The 21,637-nt window shown below is 31.2% G+C and overlaps 3 protein-coding genes and 4 long non-coding RNA genes across 11 annotated transcripts in view; 5 read left to right on the forward strand and 2 right to left on the reverse strand.

Moving 5' to 3' along the window:
* The first annotated feature begins 42 nt into the window (after positions 1-42).
* Positions 43-3,326, forward strand: LOC107366591 (uncharacterized). 3 transcript variants are annotated; one of them, XR_003083036.2, is made up of 4 exons: positions 867-1,399; positions 1,478-1,598; positions 2,078-2,100; positions 3,188-3,326. It is a non-coding gene; the product is annotated as an uncharacterized LOC107366591 (long non-coding RNA). The 3 variants fall into 3 exon arrangements; XR_001569713.3 differs by lacking the exon at positions 3,188-3,326 and having other exon boundaries at positions 43-1,399; positions 1,478-1,756; positions 2,078-2,344; XR_016198840.1 differs by lacking the exon at positions 3,188-3,326 and having other exon boundaries at positions 536-1,399; positions 2,078-2,853.
* Positions 3,327-3,535: 209 nt separating this feature from the next.
* On the forward strand, positions 3,536-5,681 carry LOC112539304 (uncharacterized). Its single transcript, XR_016198844.1, has 4 exons — positions 3,536-3,676; positions 4,468-4,588; positions 4,689-4,833; positions 5,122-5,681. It is a non-coding gene; the product is annotated as an uncharacterized LOC112539304 (long non-coding RNA).
* A 1,145-nt stretch (positions 5,682-6,826) lies between these two features.
* On the reverse strand, positions 6,827-15,933 carry LOC107366545 (uncharacterized). 3 transcript variants are annotated; one of them, XM_015934170.3, is made up of 4 exons: positions 15,611-15,933; positions 14,044-15,104; positions 7,991-8,229; positions 6,827-7,532 (listed from the first exon to the last, which is right to left on the reverse strand). In XM_015934170.3, the coding sequence occupies exons 2-4, from the start codon at positions 14,996-14,998 to the stop codon at positions 7,152-7,154; spliced, it is 1,575 nt and encodes a 524-aa protein (XP_015789656.1). In that variant the 5' UTR covers positions 14,999-15,104; positions 15,611-15,933; the 3' UTR covers positions 6,827-7,151. The 3 variants fall into 3 exon arrangements, with proteins under 3 accessions (XP_015789656.1, XP_015789657.1, XP_089123897.1); XM_015934171.3 differs by lacking the exon at positions 15,611-15,933 and adding an exon at positions 15,271-15,453; XM_089267771.1 differs by lacking the exon at positions 15,611-15,933 and having other exon boundaries at positions 14,044-15,453.
* LOC112539305 (uncharacterized) lies at positions 9,450-12,100 on the forward strand. Its single transcript, XR_003083042.2, has 3 exons — positions 9,450-9,672; positions 9,945-10,183; positions 11,525-12,100. It is a non-coding gene; the product is annotated as an uncharacterized LOC112539305 (long non-coding RNA).
* Positions 15,036-16,498, forward strand: LOC149093746 (uncharacterized). Its single transcript, XR_016198845.1, has 3 exons — positions 15,036-15,171; positions 15,447-15,558; positions 16,396-16,498. It is a non-coding gene; the product is annotated as an uncharacterized LOC149093746 (long non-coding RNA).
* Positions 16,499-17,870: 1,372 nt separating this feature from the next.
* On the reverse strand, positions 17,871-19,609 carry mEFTs (elongation factor Ts, mitochondrial). The gene is made up of 3 exons (XM_015934206.3): positions 19,424-19,609; positions 19,217-19,337; positions 17,871-19,142 (listed from the first exon to the last, which is right to left on the reverse strand). The coding sequence occupies exons 1-3, from the start codon at positions 19,549-19,551 to the stop codon at positions 18,264-18,266; spliced, it is 1,128 nt and encodes a 375-aa protein (XP_015789692.1). The 5' UTR covers positions 19,552-19,609; the 3' UTR covers positions 17,871-18,263.
* A 204-nt stretch (positions 19,610-19,813) lies between these two features.
* Positions 19,814-21,637, forward strand: part of nolo (ADAMTS-like no long nerve cord) — a 29,483-nt gene continuing 27,659 nt past the window's right edge. The window contains exon 1 of the mRNA XM_015934054.3: positions 19,814-20,141. Within this exon, the coding sequence (XP_015789540.2) occupies positions 20,106-20,141 (36 nt within the window). The 5' untranslated portion in view covers positions 19,814-20,105. The remainder of the gene's footprint in view (positions 20,142-21,637) is intronic.

Genomic DNA, 21,637 nt, shown 5'->3' on the forward strand with positions numbered 1-21,637 from the left:
AACTTGTATTTATCTTGTTTCATTTTGTTTTTTTGTATATACTTTTAAGATTTTACAGTTTTTAATGATAATAAATGAATTTAGGGTGACATTGAAATGTAAAGATTATCTTGTTGTGAATAATAACCATTGGAAAGGACCCTTTTTTGGTTCTACAAGATAGTCATTGTTGCCCAACAAAAACTGGTCCTTTCACATTGCTTTTTAAATGTTGTTACGCTTATTATTGAGGGTCTTGATGTTCACTTTTTTTCTTCACCCGTTAACGCACAAACGAACACATTAGAGGCTTTGTTGTGAAGATGAGGAGAATGATGAGGCTGATGATGAAGAGGGAATCAGAAGCCGGAAAAGATTAGGATCATGGTAATCGGATTGAGAAAGTGACTAGTTATTTAAACTTATTTATCCGCCCATTAAACTTATTACCAATTTAAGGTTAAATAATGATACCAACAAAAAAAACCTAAACACACATTTATAAGAATATAATAATATCATAATAATCATTCTATTATGAGCAAAATTTGATTCAATGTTAAGCAAGTAAGAGAAGGCTTTTTTGTTGGCTCATCTTGTTGACTATCATGTTTCTTGTTTGTACCCTTGGGTTCAAGTTGAATAACAAAGGTTTGGACTATTCATTGATCACTATTGCTGCATTTGTTTATGGGTCAAATGAGGCTGATTAATCGGGTCCATCATAATGGTAAGTTAATCGCATAATCACAATAATTTGAGATAATTCCGCTTTATTTTTGAATAAATCAATTATTTCACTTGCTAAGGATTGACACAGGCTTAATTATTAGAAGATGGTCCCCCATTTTTACCGCCCTCGTCATTTTGTTTACTTTAATTTTTTGAAGCTTTTGTTTTCAAGTTGACTCCTTGTTTCCCTATCAAGTTATATTTTATTGTTAATGCATGATTGATTTGAAATTTTCAGTGTTTAAGTTACTTTGCAATAGTTTCCATAAATACATTCAATATTACAGCTGGTTTGTACAAGTTTGGATAAACTGACCGAGTTATATCGTTTGGAGATTTTCATCTTCTGACCAACATCAAGTCTATCGAGTTTTTGGTTTAAGAGTTTCAGCTATTCTCATGGTTTTTTTGGAATCAAGTTTGAACGAAGCAACTGTGAATTTTTATATTAAAACAAGCAACATTTTGACTTATTAATCTCAGCTTCAGGATATGGTTTGGACCAACGTTTAATATTGTTGCATTTGAATGGCTAAATAATCCAATTGTTTCTTGGCTCATCAACACGAAAATGAGAGTCGACTGGATATGATCAATTATAATTTGTGATACACATTGTACCAAAACCAAAAGCAAACCCATAATTGCTATTATTCTGATTGTGTGGTTATTTTTGACATGCATTTAGGTATGTGTTTATTTAACTCAAAAATTAACATGATAATTTTGATTTTGTATTCATTTATCTTATTTTTTTCTGTTACAGTAATAAGTTTGGATCCCTCGAGATGATACAAGATATTACTAACAAGACTGAAAAAGATACAAAAAGATGTTAACTAGGAACAAGTGAAAATGATGATCAACAATAACAATAAACAGCAAAAGTAGGTGATGAACATTGGACCATTTTATTTTGATATTAAAAAGAGAGAGGTGAAGGAGAAAACAAAGATACTGATGAGGAAAATGATGGCTCGATGAAAATGATGAAGATCGGAGGAAAAAGAAGAAGAAAAGAAATCAAAAATGAAAATAGTTAAAAGTAAGTGAGGTGTTGACAATAAGTAGATGTGACTGTTTGCCATTCATTTTATCAAAGGTTGGTCACACTGGGAGGGAATTAAAACCTCCTGGGATGAAATTGGCCTTCAAAATGTTCAAGAAGTAAAAATGTTCTTTTTTTTCTTCTTCTTCCCTCTCTCCTCTCTGCTTATTGATGCTTCATCTTTTCTTCATCATCATCCCCTTTCTTTGGTAAAACTAAACAAAAGTATTATTAAAAGACACAACATTCACCAAAATGAACACTCACATTCAAGTTGACTCAAATGAAATTTTTTTTCTTCTCCTTCTCTTTCTACAGTTTCAACAAGGAACTCATTCAATGTATATATCCTTCCAATATCACCTTTAACTCAGTTCATGACAAAGTTTCCCTGCTGATTGTCACCATTTTCAATATCATTTGATTAACATTTGGCTCACAACAGGCACTTTGTTATGTGTCTATGCGTTATTTATCAACCTTATAATATATCATTTATAAACATACATACAGTATATTGAAGGGAAACGTTTTAATCAATGAATCTGAAGCATTGATTAAAATTAAAATTAGATGAAAATTATATCTAAAATGGCAAGGGAAACAAATCTTTCAATAATATTTAAATCAAACTCCTCAGTTGATTATTTGGTTTACGTGAGTTGCAACTCTTGTAAATTGTCATCGTGATTGTTTATCATAAAATCGTATGTTATCACCTTCCCATGCAATGGTAACCATGGAAGGCAACATTCATTATTAATTACACAGAACTTTGAATGATAATTAGATGAAGCGGAAAGAAACAAGCAAAAAGAAAGTTTTCACCTTTTCATGTGATGATAATAATGAAGGTTATTCAAGGTAAAAAAATAATAATGATAATGATGAGTCTTTTTACAACTCTTTGGTTTTTTCATGATCTTTTTCTTCTTCTATTTTTCTCCTTCTTAATCCATTGAATAATCCATCGTAATCCTTGTAGCATTATCTTTGAGTACTTTGAGATCATTTTTATAATCCAAGTGATTGCGCTGTAACTAGCGTCTTAAACTGTTTATAGCGGATTAAATTAGATACCTTTAATGTAATAATTTTTACTTTTATTTGTTTTCTGGTTTCAATTTTTACAAAAGCAAAACAAAAAGTGAAAATTGCTTGAAAAATTGAAGTCAAAAGCAACAATCAATTGATGATTATTTTATAATTTAAATTGTAAAACACGAGTTTATGTTTAAATTTAGATTAAGGTTGATAAAGGGTGCAAATTATTTGTGAATAATTAATGATATTGAAAATGGTAAACATGAGGTGAAACAAATTGAGAATTGGCTATTCCTATGATTGCTGTGTTCACCAGATTATCTTATTTGAATCATGATTGTTTTGATTATCCTGCTCATCAACTTTCCTCTTTGCTCATTCCAGTGACAACTTAATTGAACCTTTAGGTTGAAGGGTAACAACAGGAGCAGCAGAATCATCATCATCATCACCAGCAACAGCAACAACAACAACAGCAACTCCAAGAGGAAACTACAAAACACCAATAACAATGATAATAATAATAAGATGAATGTAAAAAGATTGACTCGATGTTTTGACAAATGCATTGTCAATGTTTTAAGCTTGGATTGAGACGTTTGGATCTCATCATCTCAAGGGAAATACCAAAGCAAATAATATAATGAGAGATGACAATTTTCATCATCTTCTATACCTTACAGATGAGGATAATGTTGAGCATCATCATCATCATCATTTTCATCATGAGCAACAAAGATTAGAATCATATAGATGAACAAAAATAATATTCATTCTATACCAAATATTATTTTACCAAGCAACATTTATTTCAATAAATTGCGTTCATCTTTGATAAAATCATCATTAATATCATTATTATCATTGTTACAGGTAAACAATACATTTTTTTCCTGTTTATATTTCACATTACAATTGTTTGATAACCAATTTGATTATCAAAGAAACATGTTTACTCCTTCATCTTGACTAACTTGTTACGTTTAATGATCCTTAGCTGTATGAGCAAGTTATTACAATGTATTAGACGGTAATCATAGGAGTAGAAAGGTGAAACCAGAATTTATATAAATTTAAATTCTAACTCTTTCCATGATTCATTGTGAAAAGGATGATCATCATGTTGTTGTTATTACCTTTAACTCGTTAAATGTATCAAAATACATTAGGATGTTGCCAGGGTAAAGAAGAGAGCGAAACAGTTACATTGAGAATCTTTTTTTTCTTGTTGTCTTTCTATTTGTTTGTAAACATTGAAGAAGGAAGAATATAAAACTTGAATTGAAACTGAAATAAGGAATCAGATGAAAATGCATTATTAGATTGAAAAAAAGCATCTAAAGGTAACCAAAGAAAGTAGGGAAAAAAGCTTCAAACCAAATTTACTCGTTGATTATATGAAAACATTTCTAAAGCAAATTCAGTGATTGCTCTGGCAAAAAAAGAGGAAGAAAATGATGATCATTTTCATCATGTTCATGGAAACAAAAAAAGGTATAAAAACATTGAGTATTTATAACCTATAGCTATGAAATAAAACCCTATAAAAGGTTATTCTGTTGTGCTCATGATGATAATGATGAGATTGATAAGATGAGTTTTCTGTCTCTTTCTTTCCTCTGTTCATCTTCTGTTTTTTCCTTCTCTTCATCAATCGATAATAGTCACTGTGTAACAATCAATAGGAGAAAAGAAAACAGATTGGAATCTTGCAGAATTCATTCTTTCTGAATGAAGTAGATAAAAATTCTGAAGCCCAAATGAATAAAGTAAACTTAATTCCAGGTAAAAATCATTTGTCTCTATCAATGTTAACCTTTTCTTTGTCTTTCATTATTCTCATCATTTCCTTTTCAATCTCTTTTCTTTCCTCCTTTTATTATAGCCAACAATTTCCTGATCTGAACATTATTCCGTGTTTCTTTTTTGGTACAATTATGAATCTTGATTTGGACACAAGATGACAAAATTTCAATCAACTGCAGTTGCAATTAAAACTTGTTACACTCATTTTTTGCTGCTCCCCATGGGTAACATTACCATGATTTGTTGATGATAATGTTAAATGTCATAATGACAATTGGAAACTCTTTGAATTACTTGTCGACTATTTCACCATTTGGGAGTTGAACTTTTAATTATTATCATTATTACAAGTGTGGAATGATTAAAAATTTAAAGCATCATCAAAAAAAAGGTTGAATTACATTCAGTTAACTAACCTTTTTTTTGTTTAATGATGAAGTGGCAAAGCTTGGTTGTAAACTAAATAGGCAAAGATATTAATGTTTTTTTTCTCGTTTCTTGTCGTTTTTTAGACTTTCTTACTGGCATGATAAAGATGAGGCGGAAGAAGATGACAAAGATGAAAAGAAGACCATTCAACTTGTTTCCATGGAGGTTTGAACAACCCAAGCAGCCTTAATCCATCACAGATGCTGATGAAGATGGCAATGTTGATGATGATACTGATGATGATGGTGACGATGAAAGAGTAAAGTGAAAAGGAAGGTCAAAAGAAGAGACTATAAATCAAACGATTGGAAATGGAAATGATGAGAAGAAAATCTTGGCGAAAATAAGTTGAGCTTCAATTGTTTCTTCAATTATCTTCTTCTTTCATTTTCATTTTTTGACAAATGAAATTTTTAACTCTTGCTGATGTATTTGTTATGATGATGCCTGTCATCACTCTCACCATCATCATCATCTTCATTATCCTCAAATCTTACCTTTTTGTTTTCCTCTTGTCCCTGACGATTCTCAATTTTTGATGAACATTTTTAAGACACTATGAATCCTAATAGTTACTTGAGATTGTGAAAAATTGATCTTCATTTTTTTTCCTTTTTCTCCTCTTTTTTATATTATTATTATTTTTACCTTTATAATGATGAATCACGTTTTTATATCCACATCATCATCATCTCATCATAACTTTCACCATTAGATTTCATCTTCACCTTCATCTATCTTGCTCTATTAGGTTACCTTCATCTCAACTTTTAATATCACCGTTATTTTATTTCTTGCTTAAGCTTTGTAACATCATTATCAGTGAAAATGATGATGATAGCCATGATCATTATCTGAATCTTTCATGATCATTGTTCATGGGAATGAGTTGAGTCAAGGAAAGATGTACCCAATAAGGGAATGCTTGGAAAAATCTTCATTTCAATGTTTCCATAATATTAATGGTCATTAATTATTCTGCCTTCTCTGTATACATTAATATATTTGTACATCGTTCATCATTCACGGTTATTTTTTTGCAAAAAAGGTCTATTTTATTTTCATCATCAACGAATCGATCAATCAATTGATTGTGGCTTAATAATGTATTAATTTTGCTTTTCCCGTTTGTCTATTTTCAGTAAATTTGTGAGTCACACCGCGATTAACCGAGCTTTAATGTAGTAATCAACTGATTTTGGCCATTTTTTTGTTTTTACTCGAAAAAATTGTCTTTATTTTTGTAATTTACTTTCAAATTTTCTTCCATAAGAAGCTTTTTTTTTGGGATTTTGCTTTTCACGTAATTTGATTGGTTCCTGGATATCACATTATTCATCTTCTTTCTTTCAGTTTATCACCATGATCATCATCATTGGTGTTTCTTGGATGATATTACTGCTGATGATCATTAGTCTGTTGGTTTGGTGATTATGTTGGTGTTGGTGTGATTGATTATTCAGCACAAAAGACTATCCAGATTAAATCACAGATAGATTATACAATTAAAAGCTGTGAAGATGAAGAATCTAATTTTTTTCAGAAGTTTTCAGTCTTTGATAGAGGAACATGGTTAAGATGATTGGTTGATGATGATAGGTAATGATGATATGTTGACGAAAGAAGCATTGAATTTGTGATATGATTTAGTTAATATGTTTACAGTAGTAAGATAATTTTATTTACCAATTGTAATAAAACAAAATGTTCAATCATTTATGTTCAATTTTGAATATCTTCATCTCCACCATAGTCACCATTTGAGTTTTCATTATTGTTATTGTTTCAGCTTATTAAGGGTTTTCTGCTTAATTTTGATTTCATTTGACTAATTGAGTCGACATCTCATTGAGTTGATATGAAGTTTAATGGCGATGAAAAAATGGTGTGCGATGGCTTTGTGATGTGCAATGATGATGGTAACATTATTTATAATTATAATTATATATATATTTATATGGATACAGATACATATATAATTGATTCTGGCTTTTCTTCCTTCTCTCAACGCTCTGAATGTGATTAGTATTAGTTGTATGATATTAATATTAATAGTAAAAGTGAATTGCTTCTGTTACCATTAGCAGTGACTGTGAGTTGTTTTTTTAAACATTTACTGATATACCTTTCTATCCTCTATGCTGGTATAACTGTTTATTGAATTTGGTGTTTTTGCGGGATTGTAATAATTGTTACCAGAATTTTGAAAGGTTCCATTGAGACTTGTAGTCGGTGTTTCACCAAAACAAGATACTCCTTGAGCACTTGCTGTTAATGGGTTAACAGTGTTACCAAAACTATTCCAAAATCCTTGTGGATTCAACGGGTTAGCAATTTTGGCCCAATTCGTGTAAGAAGAGCAACCAGAATAGAGAGCTTCCTCAGTGAATGAATGTAACAGACCATTAAACTGTGATCCTAAGCTATTTTTTACATCTACAACTACATGACGTTCACGTTTACGCCATTTAGCACGACGATTTTTGAACCAAATCTGTAAAATAAACAAGAAAGGCACGAGAATTAGATACTAATCAATAAATTAAACCAATCAAAATACAACAGAGTGTATTAATAAGAAAAAATTAACATTAAACCCTCAAGATATGTTTATTTGTAAGGCATGAACTGATAAAAATGAAATGTTAACTTGAATAAATTCAATCAAGATCTTAATACTTCTGTGTGTAACTAATCAAGTCTTTAAAATTGTTGAACAATGTTATAATCACAATTAAAGTTAAAGACACTCAAAAATAAATGTAACGTTAAGACACCTTTTATTAGCTATGGTTGCTTTGGAGTTAAATTTTGAGGATTGCGCCTTTTGTTTGATAAATGATTTCTTGTTTGCTCAACAAAACAAACACTATCAACCTCTTCTTGAGTTTTTGTGTTAATTGTTTCTTTAATCATTTGTTTTTTATTTATAGTTTAGAAATGTACACTTACCCTGATTCTGGGTTCAGTTAGATTGGTCCACATGGCAATTTCCTCTCGCGTTGACATATCTGGATAACGATTCCTATTAAAAACAGTTTCTAACTCTTGGAGCTGTTGACTAGTAAAATGCGTTCGCTGTCGACGGGTACGTTTCTTTGTTTTGGAATCTTCACCATCAGTTTCTTCACTATCATTACCAGTTATACTTGATATTTGAGTTGGTTTGGTATCCATTCCATCGCCACTATCTATTAATATAAATTAGAAATTTAAAATTAAATTAATTGGTTGCTCAAGAAATATAAGGTAAACTCTGTCGAGTTATTCTGCTTATGAATTTTGAATCAACAAACATATTCTCTCCTTAATGACAGTGTTGTACACTTTTTAGATTAACACTTTAATAACAAAACTAATGATCAACTTGTTAATCACTATCTTTCCTCACTCTGTTGAGAGTGACGTTGAAACATTTTTTGGTTCAGATGATAATTGAAAAAAATAATCTCAACTCATCTACTCTTCAAATTACACTTGCTTTTTAATCATAACAGTTCCAAATTGTCCTCACAAGACTTCAGAGTAAACATTAAGTTAACCAAAAACTTTAATTATGAGGTTAAAACAAATTCAACCCACCTTGTAATCATCATTAGTTGCAATTGTTGCAAATTATTAATGAAAGTATAGCTCAAAAGAATGAGAAAGCTTCCAAAAAAGTCGGCCTTTTTCAAAGATAATGAAATTAGTCACAATTATTGCAATAAATGGTAAAAAAACAGATAAAAGTCATATTCTGGATAGAATAAAATCAGAAGCAAATAATAAGTTACCTGAATATGATAAATGTATTAACAAATCAAACAAGCTCGCATGATTAATAATTATCCATATCTTCTTCGGGTAATCTTTTTACAAGGATTAACTTGGATTAACTCTTAACTTGAAAGAAGGTAACGCAATTATTTCATTTTGATTACTAAAATTGTACACCTTGAAAGGCTAAAAGCCGTCACAATCTAAGGTTCAGTTGAAAACTGTAGATGAACCAGAAGCACCGACACAATATAAACAAAAATAACAGATACACCAATAAGTCGTTACTAAGGGAAACTGGTTAACTGAAGGAAGCGAAAACATTAACAAAATCAAAGACAATCTTATCATTGAAATCTTACCCTTTCGTCATCTTTTGTTAGCTCAATTAATGCTGACATGTTAACATTAACATTGAACATTAGTTACAAAATGAACTAAAAAGATGATTCAAAAGGACAGAAATTTTCACCGCCAATTTGGCTACATTAACCGCAAAATTGATAGCCAATAGGAAAGAGGCATTTTATTGTAAACCAGATTACCAGAAAACAAAAGGCTTTTGGAAGAGACAAAATGGCTGAACCAATGATTAACACTTTTTTTTCCTTCTCAAGTTTCAATTTCTCGTCAATTTTGTTCAAGATTCATTTTCATCTAAATTGTCTTGTTATTTTATCTAACTATCTGTTTGATTAGTTAAGCATTCAACATCTTCTTCTGAATTGAGGATTGATTAAACCATTTATCAAGTGAATTTTATGTTGTATCACAGCGTTTCCGATTCAAGGCTGATATCGGGACTGGTTTACCATTACTCTAACAGCATGGAAAAACGTTAAAAGCGTTGTATTGATTAAATACACATTATTCTGGTAAGTGTTTATCTTCCATTATTAATAATACTATTCTGATTAGCTTTTGGTAATTTATTGATTAAACCTAAATCTCATCTCTTTATGTCGGTAACAAGGTTAGCTTTTTACATTTTGTATTTGAACGGTACTTGAAACCAACATGTTCCGTTTCTTGTTTCCTTTTAGGTGCTCTCTTTTTTAAACATAGGCAAACATTGTTACACATAAAAGAGTACACATGAAACCATCTTGAATTTCTTCTTTCTCTCTCTCTCTCTCTATGTTTGCAGGTTTTTCAAAGAGATGTTCAGATTTGTATTCATAGAGAAGGAAAAATATGTTTAGTATTATCGTCACAATCATCATCATCATAATGATAATCATACTGTTGATGATGAAAATGATGATTATTGCTTGTTGATTGTCGGTTTCTTTACCAATCTCCCTGTGAACATGAAACACTTAACTTTACTCAAGAGCGTATTAATGGAAGGAATCAAGTGCCAAAGAGAAGATTTCTTGTTATTGAGTAAGTTAATAGATACAATCATGGAAAAACATTCATTTTCAGATACAGATATAGTCATAGACAATAATTAACTAATTAAATACAACTTTTTTTGTATTAAGGTACTTCATTAATTAATCCAAAGGGATTTAATCAACTTGTCATATTAACTGTATTACTTTGATGACTAGACTTACGCCATTTGTTTTAGCTTTTTGTTACATTGTTTGGCTTTTCCTGCGGCTAAATTTCAAATATCAATCACAATTATCTGCCTCTAATCAGTCAAATGATCTACAAATGCGAATAATTTTTCTCTTTACTTTTTTTGCCAAGTTTAAGGGTGTTGGTCAGATTGAGCAAAAAGATTTGAGCAAAATCCGTTTGCGCTAAGAAGATTTGAGCAAATTTTGCTCAAAAATTGTTGATAATTTTCAGAGATCATTCTTAAATTTTTAGATCATTCAAGATCCTACAAAAAATATATCATATTAATTTTATAATCGCTAATAACATCTAATGAATGGTCAAAATCAATAGAACTGTCGATAAACTGAAAAAAGTGTTGAAACATTGGTGTGTACCAACAATTTTTATCCACGAATGATAAGTTTAAGCTCTAACTTTTACGGCCACAGAAAGCAGTCGATCTAACTGAAAATCGAAGTGATCGGCTGTACGTTTTCTGATTTTTCATCGAAATTTACATCATTTAATTGAGTTTGATGAAAAATCTGCTTCCATAATTGAACAAAAGCCGGTGAAAGTTTCAACTTTGATCTCGATTATCGCAAAAACTAAACCTGAGTTTAAAATTGTGTTTGCTCTAATCAGTTTTGCTCTTAAATGTCTTAGCGCAAAAGGTTTTTGCTCAAAGCTCTTTGCTCAAAATAACCCAAATCAAGTTTAAGCTTAGGCCTAGGAAAATTGAGCCAACATTGCTAGTCAAGTTCAACTGTTAGTCTGAAATTTGTGAGCCAGATTAATTGTAATCAAAGTGATGTGTTAGGAAAAGCAATTTGTTGTAATAACTTTAGACACACTAGACACTATTATCAGTAAATTGTAAGGTTTGACTTTTTTATGTTACACTGTTTAAACATGTATTGTGGTACAGCCATTAGGGTAACATTGATTTTGAATGATTTATTGTTGAAAGTAGCAGCAAATTGTTCATTGAATATCAACATTGTACGCTGTAAACATTGATGACAAACAACATTACGATCAAGACTAAAACTGGCGAAGGTCAATCAGCCATTTTTTGCTGTTCGTCTAATATTTTCGTCTTTGGTGGTCAATGGTTTTGTCGAGCTATTTTATCAACCATTAAGCCTTATTTTTCTCTATTTCTACTAATAGGTTAATGGTTTCACATTGCTGTTTTCATGAGACCAAGAAAAAGTGACGACGATTACTGCACTGACAAGCTGACCTTAACAATTATTTAGACTATCAATGACAGTTTTTCGTGGTATTTGATTAGCAAAATGACAAGCTAGATCAGTTTTCATTAATGTTTCTGGATTAGAAAAATGTCTTTCTTTTATAACGACTTTCTGGCTCAACTATTCTGTTTAACATTAGCACAGTTACTAATTAAGTGTTGACAGAACTGACCAGATTATCATTTTTAAATTAATATTTTATATATGCTAATATTTCGCTTCTTTTCATCACTTTTTATTTTCTTTAAAAATTGAAATCTCATTTCATCTTGTAATACATTACATAGATTTACATTGATCAACATTTGATTGCGTGATTTTCAAACCATAATAGCTAAATTTTTGGTTTGACATTAATCTAACTGAAATGAACACGACAAGCTTTGATATTTGATATTTTAAATGTTTGATAGCGAGAAAAATGTATTATGAATAATTTAGATGCAAATTTATACATTTTCACTCCCAAAATTAAATGATATTAATCAAACTTATTGCAGCAATATAAATGTATTCAGCGATTTAAATGGTGTATTCATTTAGCAAAGACAAATAAATCATTCTGTGATAAATCAACTTGTGCTTGTCATTCAATATATCAAATTGAGTAACTTGATTGATTTCATGATTCTATAAACAAGTTCCAACTTAAATATATTAACTGAAGTTAAGGTTGAGTCACCCTTGATGACTCTTCAAATTGATAAAATGTGATAATCTAAAAGCTCGATCAGTGAAACTTGCATTGATTTCACCTGATTTCAACTTTTAGGGACATAAGAATTGGAACTATTCGGTTAATTGAAAATTTCTCTGATCAAAGATTTTCGATGAAATCGCTTTCAAAATTCAAACTTGAATTTCAATTTGTTCAGCTGTAGAACCAGATTTTTTTGTTATTTTTTAGTCTTACTCATTTACGATGTTTCTTTTTCTAGTTACTTATCACTTGGTTCGTGTAAATCAATTGTCGAGCAAATGTTTGATAAAGTTTATATTAATAACTTTCTTATTAACTCAATACAGATCTTACCCTTGAAGCTATCAATGAGGTTGGTTTTAGTCAAATACCTTGTTTGATCGAATTAAGGAAATGTACTTAAATTTTTGCAGATAAACTTATTTCTATTGCGAATCAATCGGAATGATGTTGGATTCACATTCGCTGATCTTTGCCTGGTTTCACACAGTTTTGTTTCATCTTTGGTTCCGTTTGGTTTAGCTTTGCCTAGTTTTATTGAATGATTAGAATCAACCTTTTAATTATTCAAGCTTACTCAGTTCTGTTATTTTAAATATCGAATTCATTAATTGTTCTGGAGTCGAAAGTAAATTTAGCTCTGTATCTTCTCTGTTTTTTCAGCTCATCATCTTCATATCTTTTTTTCTTGCCTCTTTTTTACCCTTTCTTTTGTTTTCTTGCTGTTTCTAAGCAAAAATTAATTCCTAAATTCTGATTGATTATCAACTGAAATGATATCAATAATATCAACATGGTAAACTACGTCAACTAACTTACCATTTCATTGTAATCAGAATACAAAGTCCTTTTTGTTTGCTCTTTTCTTACATCTTTTTTCTTGTTCCATTTTAGATTAACCTTTATTATTAACTTCAACTTTGATTTGATTTTCATTTTACACTCAAAGTTTCAATCAATATTTGATTAACTTGGAGGAAATTTCATGAATAACTTGGTCAGGCTGTAAAAGATTACAGTTTCACGTTTAAAATTGATGCAGTTTTAACCTTTCAAATACCTAAAGTGGCTAACACAGTATGAACCTTTCTTATTTTTTACTGACTTGCTTTGATACAATTTTAACCCATTCCCTGATTTGTTCAAATTTATATTTAAATTCACCGGATTAACACCTTTATTACAATTCCAGTTTTTATTTGGTCAAATTTCAATTTCAATGTCAATATAAACCAGTTTGAACCTTCACCTTTCTCCTGTTGTAATCTGCAACATCAACAATTCCCTTGGTCACTATTTTTCCTGCTTTCAATGCTCAATGATATTAATAATAATAGTTGCTGATGAATATTATTCTATTCAATTAATCATCTTATTCTCAATGGTCATTTTATCTGTAATCATTTTACAAATGTAATCATTGTTTACATACTAATTGAACCGTGTTTGAGACAATTTGATTTGTTGTCAAGTAAAAACCAGTAAAATGATTAATGATTTTGCATTGTTGCGCTGTATTTTTGTTTTAATTTGTCCTTTATAATGTGAAATGGGAAAAACTAAATAAAATAAATCTGGTTCTACAGCTGAACACAATGAATTTATGTAAAACTAATCAATAGTCTAAAGGCGTTGTTTCAAGGAGGAGTTTTAAAAATTGATATTTTTGTTGATTCATTTTTCTATCTTTTTATTCAACAGGCTTAAAATGAGCTAAACTGGATTAAGCTTACCTGGTCGCTTTTTACATGGATCAGGAACAGTTGTTGAACAAGAAGGTGACTGGTGAAGTAAAGGAGTTGTCGTTGAAGGACTACCTGAACCACCTCCATTGCCACCTGGATTTGAGTCAAGATGAGAGGGTAACCGAGTAAGATTAGAGTTCAATGAGGTTACTGTGGATGAAGCAGCAGCCACGGCGGCGGCTGCTGCCGCAGAGGAAACATTTTGTGGAAACCCTGGAGTTGGATGAGTGTAAAAATGAGGATGAGCTGAAGGAGATGAAGAGATAGATGACGATGAAGGAGCACCCGAAATGGTTGAGAAAAGTGATGAAACATGATGAGCACTGGGATAATGAAGGGATTGGCTTGTCGATAAAGTCCGTGGATGGTGATGATGAGAATGATGTGGTCCAGTTGATGGTGGATTGATTGCGTTAACAGTTGAATGGATGGCGTGTTGCATTGTTACCAATGGATGGTGGTGTTGATGGTGATGGTGGAGGACTGAGGAAGAGGAGGAAGAAGACGATGATGATGACGAGGAGGAGGAAGATGGGGGCGGAATATGATGGTGTAGGTGTTGGTGTTGTTGTTGGTGGTGGTGTTGCTGTAAATGAAGTGAATTTAATGAAGGTTGCTGGTGATGATATACTATTGAATGGTGAGTTGAACCTGTACTTGATGGTGGCACTGAAGAAGATGATGATGAATTAGAGTTAGATTGATTGTGAGCCGGATGATCACTTAGATTTTCAGTTGGTGTCACTGAAGGTGAAGATGTTGAGCTTTGGCCTCCAACTTGTTGTTGATGTTGTACTCCTGAATTATCAACTGACGATGAACACGAACCTAGATGTGGATGAGTGTTAAGAAGAGCTGAAGATGATGAACTCTGGACTCCTTGAGATGCTTGTGGACCAACTAAATCTTGTAAACACAATGGATCCGATGAAAGGGAATCCATTTAGCAGTTAAAGATATTAATAATGTAATTATTTTTTCGCTTTAGCTGTTGTCGTTGATAATAACGAGGTTGATGGTACAAAATAAACGGCACGGAATTGATGAATCTGCAAGTGAAAATGAAACAAGTTGATTGTTAGTATAGATCAAGACAATTGGCAACTTCAATCCAAGGTAAATGTACAAAAAAATGTAAACAAAGTAACTCGATGTAAAATGTTTATCATCAAATTATCCCTTTCTTCATTCCAAGTAATATTGTTTTAAAGTAACCTTTTGCTTTGTTGAATCTTTTTTCACTTTGATCACTTGACAAATAATACTAATCATAATAATTGGGTTGAAGATAAAAGGTGTTGATGATGATGTCTTATGAACATCTTAAAATCTGTAATTCTTGTTTGCTACTTTTATTATAATTATGATTTATTTTCTTTCTCTTTCTTCAGGTTTCTCTCACTGGAACTCTCATCTTCTCACTTTGTCTTTATCTTTATCTTCCTTTTCGCTCAGTGTCGCATTTTAACTCTTCAAATGAGTAAAATCAAACAAAAGCAAAAGGTAACTTTAATTGACTTTATTTAGTTAAATGAGGGAGAAGATTTCATCTTACCTCATGACAGTGTCTTTCCAAGGAGCTGATGATAATGAGAATGATGAGACAAGGGATTAAGATGAAGATAAGGGATGAAAAAGGACTATGACGATGAAGGAGGAAAGGCAATACAAAGAGACACTTTTGTAAGGCAACACACAGAACTGCAAAGTTTACTCTTTTTTTCCTCGTTTCTAATGTTATTTTTGTATTTTTGCCGACTTTTTTTTCCTCTCTTTCTTTCTTACTCTCTCTACTGCAACAATAACAGTAAAAGGTAATCAAAATGCGAACAAATCTATGGCCAAAGATGAGTCTCTCCTGTACTCATCCTCATCCTCATCGTACTCACTCAACTCCACTGTTTACCCAGTCTGATAATACAATTTGGTTCACATTTATTGGTTAATTGTGCTCAATTTTGGTGGAGTCTAACAGCTTTCAAAGATTCCATTGGTTGTAACCTCTTGTTTCCACCCATCAATGGGAGTGACGCCAATTATTTCATCTTCCTTTACCATCATCATCATGATCATCATCACCACCACCACCATTGCCATCATCTTCATCATCATGATCATCATCGTCAACATCTTCCTTTTCTGATTAACTTTGTTTCTTTTTCCTCTTTTCTTCTTCTTCTTTTTTCATCTCATTTTATTCATTTTCATCAACCTTTATCATCTAAACCTTTTTGGGAGGATGAAAGAGAGATGATTATGATGTAGTTGTTGTTGTTGGTGATGATGATGATGAAAATAAGAAAGTAAATTTAGCTCTGTATCTTCTCTGTTTTTTTTCAGCTCATCATCTTCATATCTTTTTTTCTTGCCTCTTTTTTACCCTTTCTTTTGTTTTCTTGCTGTTTCTAAGCAAAAATTAATTCCTAAATTCTGATTGATTATCAACTGAAATGATATCAATAATATCAACATGGTAAACTACGTCAACTAACTTACCATTTCATTGTAATCAGAATACAAAGTCCTTTTTGTTTGCTCTTTTCTTACATCTTTTTTCTCGTTCCATTTTAGATTAACCTTTATTATTAACTTCAACTTTGATTTGATTTTCATTTTACACTCAAAGTTTCAATCAATATTTGATTAAATTGGAGGAAAGTCAATGAATAACTTGGTCAGATTGTAAAAGACTCACGTTCAAAATTGATGCAGTTTTAACCTTTCAAATACCTAAAGTGGTTAACACAGTATGAACCTTTCTTATTTTTTACTGACTTGCTTTGATACAATTTTAACCCATTCTCTGATTTGTTCAAATTTAGATTTAAATTCACAAGATTAACACCTTTATTACAATTCCAGTTTTTATTTGGTCAAATTACAATTTCAATGTCAATATAAACCAGTTTGAACCTTCACCTTTCTCCTGTTGTAATCTGCAACATCAACAATTCCCTTGGTCACCATTTTTCCTGCTTTCAATGTTCAATGATATGATGAATATTATTCTATTCAATTAATCATCTTATTCTCAATGGTCATTTTATCTGTAATCATTTTACAAATGTAATCATTGTTTACATACTAATTGAACCGTGTTTGAGACAATTTGATTTAATGTCGAGTAAAAACCAGTAAAATGATTAATGATTTTGCATTGTTGCGCTATATTTTTGTTTTAATTTGTCCATTATATTAAATTGTAATAACATCTTGACTCTCATATTTGTGCGTGTTTGACATTATTTCACACCCAAATGTATCATTTTTTCACAATTTCTGGTTCATTCTTACCTTTTAAATCATTTTGAATTTACCTTTTAAATTTACTCCCAGTTTTGTCTTGAAATTTCAAGCTTGTGTGACTGTACAAGTATAAATGGCTCTTGAATGATCACCAGTGATTGATTGTTATTGCTTTTAAATATCATTTTAATTTCAGTTTTAATTGATTTTTTCATGTCAAAATGGCATAATTGATGGAAGAGTTATATTTCCATGCAAATGTATAAATTGTTTAGCTTTCAATTTCATCTTTTATTGTATTTTCTTGCTACAACTTTTATGCTTATGTTGCATGTTAATGTAATGTAATAATGAAGGTAATTTTAAAGCTGTTAATAGGCAATTAACGCCTTGACCTGGTCACGAAATTAGAGATTTATTAACTCATCTTTTAAAGGTGATAATGATTATGGTGAAGGAGGAGATCATTTAACCCAAAATATCTACTGCAAAAGCAATCAAGGAGTGTCTGGTCAATTTTTGGTGCAACCTTTTGGACATGATTGCAACAATAATCAACAACAAACAGATCAACTTCAATTTTTAATATCTCTCATCACCTGCCTTTACATTGAACAATAATGGATCACTTATAGTCTAATAAAGGACAAGGTTTGGTTATAGGAATCAATGAAACAAATTTTGGACAATTAAGTCTTATTATTTGAAATAACTTAATTATTTCCTATTTACATAAATTTATAAACTGTTGCATACGAAAGAAAGTGATAAAGCTGTAAAAACTATAACGAGCAGGAGCAATTTGAAATGGTTCTTGATAATTTAATGACTAATCTTTCAAGTTAAACATGGATCTGACAATTGTGAGTTCATTTCAAATTGCTTTCACAAAGGATTTATGTGTGAATGGAGACTCCATCTTTTGGCTTGATTTACAACTATTGGATGGAAAATTTGGAAATTCAATTTTCAATATTTTCTCCGCATTCGTATCTAACAAAATCTAATATATGAATACCATGTTGATCACAAAATTCTGCAACACTGAGACTTGGGTTTACGATGGTTTTTTGATCCAGTAAATATTCTGAATCTTCCGGTATTTTATATCCTTGTTTCATCAATTCTTTCTCTTTAGCTAAAACTTCTTCAGGTTTTTTAAGATAAGTTGGATTCAATCCGACAATTTGTTGACAAACAATTTTCCCCACATCATCGAATGTATAATTAACTGGTTCCTCCTCCCCAAACTCGATATCATACTCTTGATTGTCAATTTCTTCATCAGTTAATTTTCTTTCCTTTTGATCTTCCACGCCAGAGTCATTTGATTGTTTCTTCGTCACAGGCTGGGACTCAGCAGTTTCAACTTTGGGCAATTCTTTTCGTTCTTCATTTGGTAACTGACGTGCAACAATAACGGCTCCGTATTTTCCTAATTTAACACTGTTGATGTCAGCGATGGATTCTCCTGAAGCATGGACATAGCTAAACAAGTGAAGATCCTCTCTTTGAGGTTCAGTGAGTTGTAAAATTAACCCTCTTGAAACCTTGATATTTTCACCTAATTGTATCACAGCTTGTGACAATTGTTCATTGAAAAACTTTAAATCATCTGGCCCGAAAACATTTTTTGTTGCCAAATTTGTATTAGGTAAAATTGATGGTGATGGTTTATTTGTTGTCGGGCTAAGTAAAGATGACGTCAATTGGGCAACTAATTGTTTGAAATTTTGATTACGAGCAACAAAGTCAGTTTCACAATTAACTTCTAAAAGAGCACATTGTTTAGACTCATGATGCATAAAAAGTCCAACTAATCCTTGAACAGCTCGACGAGACTAGCATTGTGAAATAAAACAGAATAAAAGAAGAGTTAAAATGATTGAAAGAGAAAATAAAATTATCAATTTACCTGTAACTTTTGAATTTTAGCATAACCATGTTTAATGCTTTCCTCTTTAAGATACAATTCAGCAGCATTTAAATCATTGTTGTGCAATTCCAAAGCTTTTTTACAAAGAACAAACGCCAACCTGAGACAAAATAATTAAAATGAGATCAAATATTACAATCAAATAATTTGAAAAACAAACTCAAAATCGACAATAACAAACTGTACCCAGTTTTTTTACGAAGCTTTGCTAAATTAGAATCCTTTGTTGAAGAACTAAAGCAGACAATCCTAGTAAAATTAAAACTAGGCAAAGTAAGAATTCGAGGTAAATTGAAATTCAATTGATAAATCATTACAATCAAGAAAATACAAAACAACTTAAGGGTTTAAATTAAATTGAAAACAAACAAGACAAGAAAAGTGTTAAAGAAACATGAAAAACACATGTAACACATGGTTTACCAATAAACTTTCCTCAAACTAGATGGAGTTGTAATCGAAATAACGGTTTTACGGGCAAACTGGGAAACGTCCATTTTCATCGCAATAGATGGCGTTGATAGTTTCCCTCCATTTTCGGTAACTTTTTTTTCACCAAAGGAAAGATAATCTTTCTTTCGCGCAGTGTAACTCAAGTTTGTTAGTTTGTTTAGTAAACAACTTTTTTTTTGTATGTTCATTCGAGTGCTCAATTGAAGCAAATAATTGTCCCAACCCACTGGCAGCAAAAAAACACACAACTTATACGAACGCTTTGTATTTATTTAGCTTACTTTTTTATTGTGCTGTGTGTGTTCACTTCACCCTATGAGTGGATCTCAGTGTCTTTACATGTACCAAGTTTAGTGTCACCTATGAAGCAAGATAAATCTATTTGTTTGTGTTTAGTCTTCAAACAAGCATCACCATGATTTCAACTTGTAAATTGGACCCAAATTACAAGGTAAGCCTGACAATCTATCTCTCTATCACAATTACCAAGTTAACAATTTAACCAGTCAAGTCTTCCCTCACAAAATTCATCTCGTTAGACAAGAAGACAAAACTTATTCAACTCTTTGCTGTCAATTCTTTCCCTTTTTTCCTCTTCTTCCTTAACCGGTCTAGATTTCAATCTTAATTAACTTGTTCTCGATTGATTGGTTGACTAATTGTTTCAATTTTCATTCGTATACCTTTCAACCTTACATAGTATATACATTTTCAACTTATAACCTAACCAGTGATAACCTAGACATAACACAAAACTGGCAAAGTTATTTCCAACTTTTATTTATTTACATTTGTAAGGTTACATTTTTTTCTTCCTATTTTTTTATAATATCGGCTTCAGTTGTTGTTTATTACATCAAGTTACCTGTAAAATATCTTAACAGTATACAGCAAAGGAAAACAAGTTGAAAGTAAATGATAGAAGCAAAAAAAAAGATAAACTTCATTTACTTCGTTCATTTTTCTCCATCATATTGTATAGTTAATTATTTTTTTTGCCTTTGCTTTTTGTACTTTACCTTGTACCTTTTTTTGTTGCTTTTGCTTACAATTTTTACTACTTTTTGTCTGCTCTTCACTTTACTCATTAACTTTTACCTCACTAATGGTTACTCATTTTCAAATGAAAAGGTATCGAAGGTCAATTTTTCAAAATCAACTGCAACTCAACAGGAGAGAGAGAGAGGGTTAACACAGTTTCAAGAAAAATGTTGCCCACAAGAGAGGAAGAAAAATGAAGAGAAAGTTGCAAAGGAACAAGAAAAATCAACTTTCAATTGTTATTCATTTGCAAAATTAACTCCCACAACCCTTCATGATGTCTTTTCAACTTCACTTCACTCCTCCTTTCACCATCACATCTTGACTCTTCACCCTTTCCCTATCATCCATCTTTTAACACTCATCTTCATCTCTTAACCTGTTCATTACCTTTCCATTGTCTTGACTTGTTCACAAGTTGTACATCATTTGCAGAGCAACACTGAAGAGTACAAAAAAAGGGCACAAAAAACAGTCTTCATTCAAATAACCTTTTCATCTGATATACTTTTTTTTAACCATGTTACTTGAACTTGTTGATCCATGTTTTCATTTCCTGTGTCAATTGTGACTCCTGATGAATTTTCAGGGTAACAGGAAAAAAAAGAAAGGATCATTACTCTGTTTAGATGAATAAGATGATAGAGTCAAAAAGTACACAAAATTACAAGTTACTCATTACATTTTAGTAACATCTTCAAGTGAAAAAAAGTAACGAAAAAAAAAACGACAGAGTAAAAGGTAAATAACAATGGATTTTGAACACTTTTAGAAGAAGAAGAAGAATGACTAAGAATGAGTTCCACACCTATTTTCATTCTCTTCCTTTCTCTTCCTCTTCTCATCCTTCTCAACCTTTTCGTCTGTGTGGGTTTCTCAGCATTTGCGTCCATCTCTTTGACTCTC

Source organism: Tetranychus urticae, chromosome 2, assembly GCF_039701765.1.
Source record: "Tetranychus urticae isolate SD_2017Ah chromosome 2, NJAU_TeUrti_SD_1.0, whole genome shotgun sequence".
NCBI classification, from domain to species: Eukaryota; Metazoa; Arthropoda; class Arachnida; order Trombidiformes; family Tetranychidae; genus Tetranychus; species Tetranychus urticae.

What these genes read in the sequence shown, in the direction of transcription:
- LOC107366545 (XM_015934170.3), bottom strand. Translation starts at nt 14,998, where the DNA reads ATGGATTCCCTTTCATCGGATCCATTGTGTTTACAAGATTTAGTTGGT. An exon ending in TCCATGTAAAAAGCGACCAG is followed by an intron (nt 8,230 to 14,043) that starts GTAAGCTTAATC and finishes TTATATTAATAG; the next exon opens with ATAGTGGCGATGGAATGGAT. An exon ending in TAACTGAACCCAGAATCAGG is followed by an intron (nt 7,533 to 7,990) that starts GTAAGTGTACAT and finishes TTTATTTTACAG; the next exon opens with ATTTGGTTCAAAAATCGTCG.
- mEFTs (XM_015934206.3), bottom strand. Translation starts at nt 19,551, where the DNA reads ATGATTTATCAATTGAATTTCAATTTACCTCGAATTCTTACTTTGCCT. An exon ending in AAGCTTCGTAAAAAAACTGG is followed by an intron (nt 19,338 to 19,423) that starts GTACAGTTTGTT and finishes ATTTTGTCTCAG; the next exon opens with GTTGGCGTTTGTTCTTTGTA. An exon ending in CTAAAATTCAAAAGTTACAG is followed by an intron (nt 19,143 to 19,216) that starts GTAAATTGATAA and finishes TCACAATGCTAG; the next exon opens with TCTCGTCGAGCTGTTCAAGG.